This window comes from Geotrypetes seraphini, chromosome 3, assembly GCF_902459505.1.
Source record: "Geotrypetes seraphini chromosome 3, aGeoSer1.1, whole genome shotgun sequence".
Taxonomy (NCBI): domain Eukaryota; kingdom Metazoa; phylum Chordata; class Amphibia; order Gymnophiona; family Dermophiidae; genus Geotrypetes; species Geotrypetes seraphini.
This window is the reverse complement of record NC_047086.1, coordinates 19,729,984-19,745,631: the sequence shown is the minus strand read 5'-3', so window position 1 is coordinate 19,745,631 and position 15,648 is coordinate 19,729,984. Positions and strand designations below refer to the sequence as shown.

The 15,648-nt window shown below is 41.1% G+C and overlaps 1 protein-coding gene across 3 annotated transcripts in view; it reads right to left on the bottom strand.

Moving 5' to 3' along the window:
* Nucleotides 1-787: 787 nt before the first annotated feature.
* The window catches only part of ASCC3 (activating signal cointegrator 1 complex subunit 3), a 938,401-nt gene continuing 923,540 nt past the window's right edge, over nucleotides 788-15,648 (bottom strand). For all 3 annotated transcript variants that reach the window (XM_033936490.1, XM_033936487.1, XM_033936488.1), the window contains exons 40-42: nucleotides 9,969-10,178; nucleotides 6,271-6,446; nucleotides 788-4,969 (exon numbers count right to left, since the gene is read on the bottom strand). In XM_033936490.1, coding sequence (XP_033792381.1) covers nucleotides 4,840-4,969; nucleotides 6,271-6,446; nucleotides 9,969-10,178 — 516 coding nt within the window. In that variant the 3' untranslated portion in view covers nucleotides 788-4,839. The remainder of the gene's footprint in view (nucleotides 4,970-6,270; nucleotides 6,447-9,968; nucleotides 10,179-15,648) is intronic.

The window sequence follows — 15,648 nt, the reverse complement described above, 5'->3', positions numbered from 1 at the left end:
GCGATCTTCCCATGCTCCTGCCCTGTGCAGATCACTCACAGGAAATGGTTGCCTTGAGCTCCCGTAGTCTCTCGAGCCATTTCCTGTGAGCGATCTGCACGGGGCAGGAGCATGGGAAGATTGCTCCTGCCCTGAAAACCCACTAGACCACCAGGTAAGGCTTAAGGAAGGGCTTAAAATAGCCCAAAAAATGAAAAAGGAATTTTAGGTTTAAAATCGTGAATAAGTGAATCCGTAGATACGGAAACCGCGAATACGGAGGGGGAAGTGTACTCTTTTCAAAGGATATTTATAAGTTGGTATATTTCAGAGAGAGTACCTATCTATATAACTGTATTTCCTGAAATGGTATATATATTTTTCTGATAATGTGTATAAATATTTTTCACTTTTTTGTTACTAAGAAAATTATGCATATCCTTTTTGTATCATGAGACGATGCCAAATTGCATCTGTAAAACTTCAGATATGTAACAAAGAAGGAAATATCTCATTAGGGATCAGAAATGACACGACCCCTTATTCTACTACTTAAGAGTAATAATGATTCATAGTCAAAGTTCAAATTAATGAATGTAACTTGACATATTCCATGTTTTTGGGCCTAAGCTTAGTCTAAAATTCCTGTTCCCAATTCCTAAGATCATGACACACTCAGATAGTCAGGTTTTCAGGATATCCACAAGAAACACGCAACTGTCTGGGTTGAGAAGCACTGCACTTGCTTGCGTTATTCGGTGAAGAGGTTCCACACGTTATCTAACATGATCATTAGTGCAGATTAATCTAGATTCTTGAAGATGGCCTTTATTTCTTAGGTCTCTTGCTCAGCAATAAAGAAATCACCAACATAAAGGGGTTAATTTTATAACCCAAAAAGGATGCCCACATTGAAAGTCCAAGAAGGTGCCTATTTAATTCCGAATTTTGTGCCTTTAAAAAGCAGCTCCTCGATCCAGCCCCCACAGCATGCATATGACAAAGCTTTGAAACTGGGGGAAATGTATGCATGCCCCTCTACACATATACTCGTGTATTAAATAAAATACACATGCATATATCACACTTCTGCCTCTGCCCAACATTGGCACAGGAATGTCTAGAAGCATTGTGCTAGGGCCATGTATAAATGGCTGCACAATTGAAAGGCCGGCTCTGTTTCTGATCGATTAAACCACAGAGTCACTGCTCTGCTTTATTCTGCCACTCGTATGAGAGGAAGTGCAGATCAGAAGCAGGATCTGAAGGAGAAAACATTTGCAGGGCAGCTTTCAAATTGGTTCTCTGACAATTGCCCACCCTATCTCTGGGTACAAGCACACACGGGGATCAACAACATAATGTACTTTTACCCAGGAAACCCCCCCAATAAACAGGCTTTAGGTCAGGGATAGGTCACGACAGGGAACAACGCACAAAGGGGCTGATGTTTAAAAGCTCTTCTCCAGTTAGCAGGTGCTGTTAAGCGATGGCGAGAGAGGTTAAGATGTTCTCTGACCATTTGGCACTCTTTGGACAGTACTGAGTGGTCCAAGGGTCAAGCCTGGATGGAGCCAGTTAATGGTGATTTTCAGACTGTTAACTGGATAAAATTAAGACAGTCTGAACATCTCCGCCAATTGGAAAGCGCTTCTGTGTCTCGGTACCAAACATAAGAACATAAGAAACGCCTTCGCCGGATCAGACCCTAGGTCCATCTATAGCGGCGACCCGCACACGCGGAGGCCTGGCCAGGTGCTCCCAGACGGAGACCCTGGTCACCCGTATCCATCGATGTGTTTTGCAAGGAGGTATACATCCAACTTACGCTTGAAACCCAGAATGGTAGTCTCCGTCACCACCTCCTCTGGGACAGCATTTCAAGCGTCCACCACCCGCTGGCTATACATCAGAAATACCAGTGAAATATCAGCCCCATAGTCTTAAAACTGGAAAATGATGGGATCCTTTTACTAAGCTGCAAAAAGCACCGACATATACTTAACATGTCTTATTGCAAGATATGCCCAGGCATCTTTGGCATCAGTGCGTGCTACCCACTCGCTAAATACTTTTTAGTGCTGGGGCAGGTATGGGGGTGGAGAGTAGGTGGCAATCGGTTATTTGATTAGCGTAGGGGCAAACGTGCTAATGGCAAAATGACTGCATGGTCATTATTAGACTAACGCCGAAATTTGGTCGTATGACCCATGTAAGTACAAGCTAAGTCCACTTGATACTGCAGTTTGGTACAAGGGGACATTTTCCAAAGGCCAATTATGTTCACACAGGTGTAAAGACCAGTCTATACACTGTGCAACCGCACAAGAAGATTTGAAAGTTGCCTCACTGATGGTTGTAGCTGCTCTGATCAGAAAAGTCTGCCCTGGGCATTTCCTACAGGAACAGATCAATGAATTTTTGACTTTTGTATTTATTCCGTCTTTTTTACTTTTCCTATTTTGATTTGCAGCAAGGAGCATTCTTCCAGAATTATAACTGCATGTTGTGACAGGGAAGCTCCTGTCACAGTTAAAAAGACTGCTAGCCCAGTCAAAAGTACAGCCCTTAAACCTGCAATCCCTAAGATGAAGCCTGTACACCCTGCTAAAAGCACGAGTTTAGTACAGCAAGAAGGAAGGGAGAAAAGGCAGGTGATGTCACAGCCAGAAATTCAGGCAGGGAGGGCACAGAAAACACTATTACTCCTTTCCCAGAGCTAAGGAGAAACAGAGAGTCCACAAAGAAGGGGGTGGAGTTTGCTACAAGGTTAGGCAGTCAGGTAAGCCTCAAGCAGGAGGAAGTCAGGTGAATAAATTACCCTCAGCTGACTCTAACGAGGAAGGCAGGCACACGAGGAGCAGAGCAGAAAACTTCCCTTATCCACAAAACAGGAGTTTTGTTCCAGGTCAGAAAGGAAGGGCAGGAATATTCCCTTCAGAAAGGTATGGTAACACCTCATATAAACCTTGGGAGGTAGGGCTAGAGGTTAGTTCCAGCCAGGAGGAATCCTCCTTTGAATCTGTCCCAAACACCCAGGAAGGGGGATGGGAGGTGGAAGGTGAAACAGGAGACCTAATGGACTATAGCCCAGTGATACAGGATGGGGAAGATGATCCAGTGAGACTGACCCAGGGGAATGTGTGCTAGAGGAAGGCATGGACATGTGAATGACCCATGAGAAGCTGCTGCCTGCCTCACAGAGTAAAAGAAAAGTCTTTGCGAAAGACACCTAGGCCTAACTGAAGCTACAGGTAATAACAAGGCAGCATTGCCTGAGTTTCCAAGAGTGTTTAAAACCTCACCTAGCAGTTCCCAAAGAACCAAGCTGAAGAACTTTGGGGGCATTTTTGGGAAGGTCTGAAGACCTTGCTCCACACAGCCTGCAAAGCAGGGCTGTGAAAGTCCTTAGAGGGGACAAAGTGCTAGAGAGGAAAAACAGTGACAGATAAAACATTTTTTTTTCTTTCTGTGGGAAAAGTACTTGAAAGAAGGGCTGGTACCTGCAGTGCTCAGCCAGTGCTGGCAAGAACTGGTGCTAATAGAAGCTAGCTGCCCTAAGGAGGGAGGATTGGGGCATTTGAGAGGCTGAAAAGCCTGATTTGATTTTGATTTATCTTTTTTGCTGACAAGGACTGTCCAGTCCCTGAACTTGAGCACAGATAGAGTGCACTGGAACTAAGTGGAAGGAACTGCATAATTGGTGCCTGTGAGAAACAACTGTCTGTTTTGGGACTTTTTTCTTTTGTCTTAATAAACCCGGTGAAGTTTTGTTTGTAAGAATCCAGTGTCCAGGTTTTCCTTACACCAACCATATAAAAGGCGCATCAAAAATCTTACCTGTGGCCCGAGCCGGGTTTCCCACTTACCTGGGGCCTGGCCCAGCCACAATGTAAATACCAGGAAATTCAGGTGTTTCTGCTCGATATGAGGTGACTTGTGGAAATTTACTAGGTAATGAATTACCCCTTTATATCTATTTTTAAAGTTAATCTATTAATGTCTGTAATCTAACTTTAATTACAATTATAATAAATACAGACTTTCCCAAATATTTTTGTATAATATCAAACAAAAGTGTGTTCTGTGCTTAGGAATCATATCTTAGCAGCAAATTTGTTTATAATGTTTAAGGCTGCAAAAGTTTGTTTTTTTTTCTACCGGGGATCCCTTTACGATACCCACCGGAATTAACATCTTAAAAACAAAATACAAAGAAAACAATGCAAATGTCAGACTCTCAAAGGAGTTAGAACTGTATATGGGGAAAAAATCAACCGCTGTGGTCTGTCAAATATAAATAACGACTTTTCTCTGCTTTTTTTTTCCTTTCTGCATTTGGAACGTAGTAAAATTCTGGAACTTCAACAATGGAAAAAGGACACTTGATTCCATAAACCAGCATGACAGATGCAATTACCTATCTTAACAGCTCTTTGTATCTCTTGCTACAATTTTGTCAAAAAATGATCCCGTCCCTCCCCAACTATGCAATGTAAACAAAACTGTGTTGTGCCTATCAGGTATTTATATTATCCTTAGGATACACAATTGATAAAAAAAAAATCAATTACTTTCTTGTTTGATCCCTCAAAAATACAGTTTTGCCATGTACATAAATAGAGAGAAAGTCTGCTTTTACAACTATAGATATTTACAGTGAAAAAATTACAAAAGGCAACATTTGTATAAGGCCAGCATGGCTAACTCGATGACATTCTGAGTTGGTATAACAGCCATTTTCCATTTGCTAGTCGTCTTGAGGTTTGAAGTTGATTTAAATGAGGCAAAATACGTAACGTCTGTGGTGTTCACAGAGCCAGCAGGCCACGCTTTCCTAGCTGAATTGCTCAGATCCGGTTACTTCACATCAGAGACCTCGGTATTAACCTGCGCTGAGATGCTGGCTGCTATGACATTTAGGTAAATATCATACTGCTGGTCCATACCAAGATAACTGTCACTCATCAAATACAATGTGTAGATATATCTGCGAAAAAAAAGAACCCAGAACAAGAGTTAAATATAGTCAGTTATTAAAAAAAGCAGAATCATTCATTGCATTATTTTCCAACCTAAAGGTCACATTTAATAATGCACAGTAAACAATGCAAGCTACATATTTAACTCAACTTAATGTTCATTAATATGCATCAATAAATGTTTCTAAAGAAGAAAGCATGGGCTGTGTTCTTTAGAAGGAATAAATGCTGCATTTCCTGCTCTTGACAAAGGCTGAGACTCCTTTCCCCCCTCCCTTGAACTCTTGAGCATGGGTTGGTTTCCATGTCATTTTAGGATTGTTCAATCAATTTTACAATGGCTTCAGTGCCGTGTATTCAGATTACAAATTCTAGATTACTCTCTAAAGGGCCTAAGAACAGAGGATGTTAGTACAGAATCTCAATATTTCAAGGGAACAGACTTCTTTTTCAGGGGTCCATCAATTTATTCAACTGTATGAAGAAAAAACAACAACTTAACAGTTCTTAGTTTCACAGAAACTTTTGACTATGCAGCAGGCCACGTTCTTGATGTATCTCGGGAGGTTCCCCAAGCCCTACTAGCTAAAGACAACATCTGCTGGAAGCACTGGGCCATCTGAATACTGGTGAAGTTGGTGTCATGTTCCCAGCTGCCTATGCTGGTACCCTCCTCATACGCTCAGTTCATGGGCATGAACTGAGCACCCATGGGGGGAGGGGGGGCACCAGTGTCAGAGGCTGTAAGTCTCCTGCCTTCACCAGTATTCAGATGGCATAGAGAGATCTCAAAGTCCCTCCTTGAGGGGGAGGGTTTTCAGGATTTCCCCAATGAATATGCATGAGATTTATGCGCATGCACTGCTTTCAATGCATATTCATTGGGGAAATCCTGAAAACCCGACTGGATTGCGGCCCTCAAGGAGGGGCTTTGAGGTCCCTGGAGAGGGTTCACATCTTCAACTGGCAGAGCTTGGGAATCTCGTTAGTCAAGGGGGGTGTGGTGTGTGTGTGTGTGGGGGGGGTGGGTGTGGGGGTGTGGGTGTGGGTGGGTGTGTGTGTGTGTGTGGGGGTGTGGGTGGGTGTGGGGGTGTGGGTGGGTGTGGGGGTGTGTGGTGTGGGTGTGTGTGTGTGTGTGTGTGTGTGTGTAGGGGGAGGGGTGCTCTGGAAGGAAATATGTTGTACAGAATCAAGTATACACAGTCACAGGAACCTTTGTAATAAAATATGAAAATCTGAAATATGCTCATATTGCTACCTTAAGTAAGAATTAAAGAAACCTTATGGAATATTTAATATTTAGTCTCACCTCCCAGGATTTTCAGGAGTATAAAATGCCACAGACACCATGCTCCGCCTTCGAACATTTCCTACTCTTTTTAATGCAACAAGTTCTTTTTTATCAATTTCTCCCATTATCAAAAACCAGCCTTCATCTTTGGCCTTGGGAAACCGGGGAGCAACTGCCTTGCTGTCTTGTTTTCCCTATAAAATAGAGAACAAGGATTAAACAAAGTTAGCAAACTTGCCTACCTTTAACAAGCGTTCTCCGAGAACAGTAGGATATGTTGTCACAAGTAGACAACAGCATCCAATGGAACCCAGGCCCAAAAGGGTCAGCTTAACCATTAAGTAAACTTTGTAGTCATCTAAGGAGAAAGTTTCTGGAGGTGGCAAAGAGCAGCTACAATCAAAGCAAAATGACAGGTACTGAAGGTCATACTAACTCAAAGAACCAATGTGCAGAAAGACTGAGGAGACTTCAGTTCACCCAAGCTTTTGGAAAAATCCTTCATTACATAAAACAAAGTCTAATGTAAGTTGCGCATTTTTACAGACTTGTTTTGGGAGAGGTGGTGTTGGACAGATTGTGATGGCTGCGTTTAATTATCAAAATCTCAGGGGACAAAAGGCCTAGGGGCCTAAATATTCACCTAATTTGCCCCTCCTTTTACAAAGCCATGCTAGTGGCAGCCACTGCGGTAACTTCCCCGAAGCCCACAGGGATTTAAAGGGCTTTTGTCATGCAGTTTTGAAAAAGAGGGGGTTAATATGGCATTTTACACTGCTTCAAGATGGATTATAGCATTAAAAAATAACATTAATAAGTAACCCTCCCCTTTTACAAAACCATAGTGCGGTTTTTAGCGCCAGAAGCAGCAGTAACAGCTCTGACGCTCATAGAAATTCTATGAGTGTCAGAGCTGTTACCACCATGGTTGGCGCTAAAAATCATACTACGGTTTTGTAAAAAGGGGGGGGGGGGGGGGTTAATAAGCAACAGGTCAAACAAATGAAAAGACTGAAAGAAAGACTGCAGGAGCGTCGGAAGTGCTCAGTGGAGTACCGCAGGGCTCGGTCTTGGGCCCGATTCTATTCAACTTATTCATAAGAGATATGACGCAAGGACTTAGAGGAAAGGTATCACTGTTCGCCGACGCCGCCAAAATTTGAAACATAGTAAGCAAAAGCTTATTACCTGATCATATGACACATGACCTACTACTTCTAGAACGATGGTCAACAACTTGGTAGCTGGGCTTCAATGCTAAAAAATGCAAGGTAATGCATCTGGGCAAGAGAAACCCACGCAGAACTTATGCACTAAATGGTAAGACCTTGGTTAAGACCACGGCAGAACGGGATCTAGGGGTGATCATTAGTGATAACATGAAGGCTGCCAATCAGGTGGAGAAAGCTTCCTCCAAGCAAGAAAAATGATGGGTTGTATCCGTAGAGGTTTTGTCAACAGGAGTCCTGAAGTCATCATGCCGTTATACAGATCCATGGTGAGGCCTCACTTGGAGTACTGTGTTCAATTCTGGAGACCACACTACCGTAAGGACATGCTGAGGGTCGAGTCGGTTCAGCGAATGGCCACCAGGATGGTCTTGGGGCTCAAGGATCTAACATATGAAGAAAGACCAAAAAAATTGCGGCTATACTCACTTGAGGAACGAAGAGAGAGGGGAGACATGATTGAAACGTTTAAGTACATCACGGTTTGCATCGAGTCGGAAGATGATATCTTCTGTCTCGTGGGACCCTCGACCACCAGAGGGCATCCACTGAAAATCAGGGGAGGGAAGTTTCATAGCGACTCCAGAAAGTACTCCTTCACCGAAAGAGTGGTGGATCTGTGAAACAGACTGCCACTGCAGGTGATTGAGGCCAGCAACGTGACGGATTTTAAGAGAAAATGGGATGCTCTCGTGGGATCTTTGAGGGAGTAAATTCAGAGGGGCGGATACTTGGCAGGGCAGACTCGATGGGCTATGGCCCTTTTCTGCCACCATTTTCTATGTTTCTATACTCGATTGTTCCCCTCGACCTTGAAGAAAAACCTTGTTTGAAACATGCATGTTGGGAGAGGTGGCATTGATGAACGTTTGAGAGCTAACCTCGAAGCTAAGTAGCTAAGTAATAAGATTAAATTAGAAGAAAAAGATATTAAGTAAGGAAGTGAAGTGAACTAAAATGAAATACAATGAAGAAATAGTTATGGAGTTATGAAATTAAGAATAAGTATGAAATTAAATTAATTTTAGAGTTTTGAGTAAATAAACAATAAAGTGGACTGATGAAGACAAGAGATTGCTGGGCATTATTTATGGTCCAGTTAAAATGAAAAAAAACCAAAGAATTAATATATATATATATATACATAAACATATATAATGTTAGTATTAGATCAATAATCTCTTTACAGTGTATATGGTGCCGCAATATGTAAACAGGAACCATATAGCTTTATAAGATTAGAGATTTAAAAGAGTACAGAGAATAGTTAGTGAGTCAGAGAGAAGTCAACAAAGAAAAGACATGAATAAAGGAAAGGAAAATCTATTCCTCTATTTTATTTCCAAGGTTGGATGTAAATGCAGGAAATAAATAAATGTGTTTGAATCTTGGTCAAGGTATATTTTGGTGTATAGAACCACTCTGTTCTTGACCTGACAGAGAAAAAATAATCTACTCAGCTGTTTAGAAAGTGAGTGAGCATGAGTCATACTGATTCAGATACAGCTTGAAATAAGTTTGTACTTTGGTTCACAAATGAAATCACAAAAACCAATTTATAACCTGTTCTCTTAAGCTTTTACATCATTATTGTTGCAGTTGTCCAGGTAGGTAGAGCTGTCATTTCAGCCATCATGCTGTGGGTTTCTTCAGGGTATACTGTGAGGTCTGCAGTTTGTTTTGATTTACAGTGGCTGGGGCTTAAGGCGACTGAGACAGGAAAGTCCATTGGTCAAGAATTTGAATTTTGGCAGGAAAGTTCGCAGGTCACAAATTTTAATTTTGGCAATGAGACCCAGAAAACTGCAACAATCAATTTATAACCCGTCATCATGAATATGGGAGAATCTAAGTTAACAATTTATAATATGATGGTAATTTTAGAAGCCCTATTTAATTTTTTTTAAACATGCATAAACTGGCATTTAGATGTACATATTACATACAAGTCAGAATATACATGTCCAAAAAAACATAAATACATGCATATTGCAAGGGAACATGATCTAGGCATGTTTTGAGTGGGACTAAGATAGGGTGAAAAGATACACATGTTGGGATTTATACCTGCTCCCAGGGACTTCAAGGCTATAGAGAATTGCTTATTTTGTGCGACACTCCACTGGAGGGATCAGGGGTGGTTACCCACTTAATCCCCCCGTGTTTTTTTTTGTACTGCTGAAATGATATTGGCAAATGTTATTGAGTCATATAACAGTTTGGTGAAACAGATGCATAGGTTCCTAAAATGGCCGACATACATACATTTATGCTGCCATGTTGACCTGCTAATATTATAGATGTTCCCACCATATGTAACTGGATGTATTTTAGAACTGGTTTTGTGTTGGCTGATCCTGTTCTAAATTATTCGCAGAATTTGAGATATTCCAACCTGTACCCTCTATCTAAAATGTGCATCCACGTAAAGCAAGTAACAGACTATCAGCTTGAACTCTTCCTATATTAGTCCAGCAAACAACTTACCTTCTGGTGGCCCATGTGAATTCTTTGCATATTGACCTGGAGGACGTACTCTTGATCAGCATGTAGCCTGATCCACTTAGATTCATCTCGCATGCCTTTCACCAACATAGGAACTGGTACTTCGCTCTGTCCCTTAACAGAATCATCCCACCAACCTTTAATACTTAAACTAATCTCTACTACTGGCAGGTGGGACAGGAAATTCCAAGCCTGTGATGGAGAGAAATGGCATTTTCACCTGAAATGCATTGGCTAAGAATCCAAGAAGCCCAACGACTCCCAACTGTAGTTACAAATAATATGGCAGACTGAAGTGAGTAGTTTAGCCTCATGACATCCTTCATTCCTGAAGTGTAATAACAAACATGAAATATACTAGCTGGAATACAATTTTATTTTGACTTTCCTTTTAAAGAATAAGTAAATTGAAAGATACATTTCATAGCTGGATGAGCTGCCTGTCTTTATGTTATCAGTACGTTAACTGGATTATTAGACTATGGGCTCCTTTTACAAAGCTGCGCTAGGGCCTTACCGCGCGCACTAGCCGCTACTGCCTCCTTTTGAGCAGGCGGTAGATTTTCAGCTAGCACGTGCTATAGCATGATAATCCGATGCGTGCGTGCGCTAAAACGCTTAGAGCACCTTCGTAAAAGGAGCCCCAAGTGATTTCTGTGTTTTGTATTAAATGGCTGTTTTATTTTGTTAATATATTTCACGCATTATTATATTTTACTATTATTCTCTTCAATGATCAGACAGTGACTAGATTTGTGACTGTAAGAATTTGTAATAAAATAACATTTAAAAATTCACATATAGGAAAACAATATAAACATATTCTCTATGCTGACTAGATAAGATTATGAGCATTATGTATATACAAAACAAAAAGCAACCAAATGATAAGAAAATGGTCACATATTCCTAATTCAATGCATAAAACTCAGTATAAAACATACTATGCTAACAGCAACAGGGTTAATTGTCAACACACTTTACTGCATATTACAACTTGTTAAGGCAATACAACACAAGTCCCATTTTTTTCCAATGGGAGCTTTTTAGAAAAATACAAGTTAATACACACTTATTTGACACTTCTCTTTCGCTCCTTCTTCCTACCCTACCACCCTATTCACTCAACTGTCTTCCACACCTTCCCAAATCTAACTGATGCAATCTCGCTCTCCTTACAGCATCTCTTGTTCTTGTTGTATACCGTCTTGAACGGAAAAGGTATGACGGGATATAAATAAAGCTATTATTATTGTGTTTCGTGATAGTTCGGTTTAATCAGTTAGAAACTAATGCATCAACAGATGAGGAACAACAATATTCACTATTTTAGTTTATACCAGACATATAACAGGAATTTTGATCTTAGATTTTAGTTTCAATTTTTAAAACATGCAGGACTAATATGTCTGTAAATATACATGTGTGTGTGTGTGTGTGTGCTTAGACCATTAGTGCCCGGCAGTGATGTACAAAACACTTAAAGGTTCGGCAAACATTGATATACTGTCTGAATACATCTTTTGGTCACGCTATATGGTTGAAGAGGAAAATTCTATATATAAATATAAAATGCAAAAGTCATATGCAATGATTGGAGGGTGAGCTCCGGAATGGGGCTTGAGCATACGCGAAGTTAAAATGTTCTTGTATTGACAAAGTTCTTTTTGAGGAAGACATATATATATATATATATATATATATATATATACTAGTCTTTAAGCCCGTTACATTAACGGGTACTAGAGTAGATGTCTGTCTGTCTGGGTATTTTTTTTCTTTGTCTCTCTCTCCTTGCATGCTGCCTGTCTGTCATTTTTTCTGTCTGTGTCTCTCCCTGTGTCCTTAGTGCCTCCTTCCTATGTCCATAGTGCCCCCAGTGCCCCTTTCTATGTCCTTAGTGCCCCCAGTGTCTCCTTCCTCTCCCCACCCCCCTTCGATGCCAGCCTGCCTGCCTCCCATTTCCCTTCCATTGAACCCCTCCCAATGCCAGCCTGCCTGCCTCCCATCCCCCTGAGCAGCATGTTTTTAACCCCCCCTGCGCCGACCCCAGACACACCACTAACTCGCCGCGACTCCCCCCCCCCCCGCCGACCTTACCCGGCACAACAGAAACCCCCGTTGACCCTCCCAGCTGACACTCCCACCACTAGACGGCCGACAAACCTGTCAGCTCCAGCAGCGTCCCAGGCACACTAATCACGCTGCTTCGGCTCTTCTACTGGCTTAATTTCCTCTGCCGCGTCCCTGATGACGTCAGCTGTTAAGTTTCAAGTTTCAAGTTTATTAGGATTTTATATACCGCCTATCAAGGTTATCTAAGCGGTTTTACAATCAGGTACTCAAGCATTTTCCCTCTCTGTCCCGGTGGGCTCACAATCTAGCTAACGTACCTGGGGCTATGGAGGATTAAGTGACTGGCCGATCCTTACACGTGCACATGCGCACTCTTGTGGCCACATCCCGACAGATCAGGACTCAGGGAACGGCATAAGAGTGCGCATGCGCGCTTAGCATTTTATTATATATATATATGTTTATATTGTGGTTTGACATTTTTTCTTCCTCAGTTTTTTGAATTACATCCCTGGTTTGTTGTTCGTATCGACGGGGTCTGCCTTTCATGTAACAGCAGCCAGATTCACAGACTTTCAGAACATTAGACATCATCTCTTTATTCCTCTATAAACTGCATTTGCCTCCTGAAGAATTGGACCAGCCTATGTCTATCTGCCACAAACAGTTTATTCTTAGAGCAAAGGATCACCTAGAGTTTTCTAGCGGTGAAGTGTAAGTTAGACATTTTGAGTTTGGTTTCATTAATGTGTTAGGAATTAAGTTACTGCTATGAGAAATATTGCCAGTTTTGCTTATATGTTGTTGTCATTTATACAGTAAGGCTCAGATTCTCTAAACGGCGCCAATTTTTTGGGCACCAGTAGGTGAAGAGGGCGACCTGCAACCATGGGGATGATGCTGGAGGACCTTTCCAGACTAGCCCAAAACTGACTTCTTTTTAGATCTGCAATTCATCAAGTCGCTAGGACTCAAGCATGAGTTGATGGCGCCAAACAAAAACAGGTACCCTAGCTCAGTAGAAAACACCGTTTAAATGATGTTTTTAACTGAGTTTCAAGGCGCCTAAAAAAATGGGTGCTGGAATTGAGCATCCATAGGCACTTTAGACCACCTAATGCCACTATAGGTCTGGTTAATGTCAGAAGTGGCATTAGGTGCCTAAAGCACCTATGGAGGTGCGAGTCACATCAAAGGTAGTTTTAAGTTTAAGTTTATTTAACATTTGTTATCCAGCTTATCTAACTTCTAAGCGGAGTACTAAGTTAAAAATGTAAAATCAAGGATTTACATATGAATATCAAAGACAGACATACATTATTAGGTTGGAGGGGGGTAGAAGTTTGAGGGGGTAGAAGTATAATAGTAGATAGGACAGAGAGACGTAGATAGGAAGGCGCTTGGAAAGCCTGGTATATATTTCTGGTGCCTTCCTTTGCTGGAGGTGAGATTTTGATTGACACATAGGGAAGTCGTTCCAAACCTTTCATCATTTTCGTCGCCCTTCATGATGAGAAGTTTCTGAGCACGGAGTTGGTCATGTGAGCTGCATTTTCTGTTTTCATTTTTATATTTTCTATTCTTTTATATATTTGTAATACATTTTGCTTAAGCATGTGAAAGTTTAAAGTTGCTCTTCCATGAAAACACATTTCCAAAAGCATGAGTCTTCAAAATGTTGCTTTATTCCTTCTCAAACTGATGGGGAACTTAGAAATAAATGAAAAATAATTAAAAACCTATAGCCTTGCTCTACCCAAGTTCTGCCTCACCTCTTAACTGGTCTCAGATATGCCCCTTTCTTCAAACAGGAACTTATATTCTTTGGTTATGTGCCTAACGATTACCTGAACTCGGATACTCCAGACCTGAAGCTGTTAGAAGGCCTAGTGGCATTTCGGGTAGCTAAGTTGGATGCTGAGGTTATCAAAGCATTGAAAAGTGTACCAAATTATAGAGGTTTTCAGCGGGACATGAAGACTCTACTATTTTGAAAATATGTGGAAATGTGCTAATTTGGTGTTGGTATAATGTTTTAAATGTGTATTTCCTGGAGATGTCCAGTTTTTTTCTTATTGTAATCCGCCTAGAACTGCAAGGTCAAGGTAGAATATAAGTCAATAAATGTCATGTAATTTGTCTGCCTTCCTCTGGCATATCGCAGCAACAGTCCTCCTCTCACTTTGAGGCGCTTTCCTGTCAACTTGTGCTTGCATTCCCTCATTGCTTTCAGGCTGGTTTGGCCTCTTCCTCTCCAAGTCCAGTTTTCAAGTTCTCTAGCTCTTAATTAAGGGAGAAGCCAGGTTTCCTACAGCTGCTCTCAGGCTTTTCTTGGAACTATTTAACTTTCTACCGGAATTTTCTTGACTTCTTGGTTATCTCTGTTCTCATTTCTTCTAGCTGGGGGTTAGAGGGGCGTAGTTTCTGGGATAGAACACGAATGCCACAATTCTACTTGATCGTGCGTATGAAGGACTCAAAATATATATCTTCTTCAGCAGAATTAGTAGAGAGGTCAAGAACTGATTAGCAGGAGCATATCTAACCATCAGAATGGCCACATGGCATATTGGTAGACTGGTGCGTGTTGAAGTAAAAGGGAGGTAGGGAAAAGAAACCATGTGGACCTCTCATGGAGATAATGGAAGACTTCTATTTCCCATTTTGTCAACTCCGGAAAAAACTGAAAACCCTTCTCTTCAGTAACTGAACACTACATGGATATTTCAAAAATATTCTGCCTAGTATGACTAGGTTCATCTTCTATTAATTCTCTTCCTTCCCCCCTTCAAAACCCATCTATGCCCCAAGATACCCTTTCTCCCAATGTAAGTCGTCTTGAGCCTGCATAGATAGATATTGCACGACGCACAAATATCAGATTCGATTAGGATGAAAATTCACTAAAACAAGACGTTCGTAAGCAACAAAACAACATTGCTGACTGAAAAGCAAAACCATTTGGTAACACTAAAAAAGGGTCAACAAATTTAAAGCCACTTTAGTGTGGCAAAGCATTTTTCTGTGCAAGGTGAGAAATGACCCTTCGTATAATAAAGTACTAATAGGATAACGCACACTGCTTCGGTCGGACAACACATTGTTTAATATTAAACCAAGATTAAAAATGTATACATCTGTGTTTAGAGAAACCCAGAATCTCTTTACAGCTGAGGCCTATTGAGCACATAAGTAAAAAAACTAAAACATAAGCTATTTTTGTGGAAACTGCAAAGACATTTCAATAGCAGCCAAACATATTTATCTGAGGATTAATCTTCATCTATTGAATCAGATGAGAACACGTCCATGCATACAATTATTTAATTAGCAGTCAAATCCTCTGCCAGTCAGCAGCCCTTCCAGGCATACTGATGTGGCAGGACAAGCAAATCTCACAGTAGCACTGCTTTTTCTCATTACTGCTGCAATTAGCACTTAAATTGATGCTTTAAAACTACTAATTTCTGGAATAATTCAGGATTTTTATGTTACCTGGGATCGCCTTGATGGGGAGACGATACCAGATTGCTACGTAAATTGAAGCACTTTTGAGCCAAACCACCATCATCATATCAGACTGAGC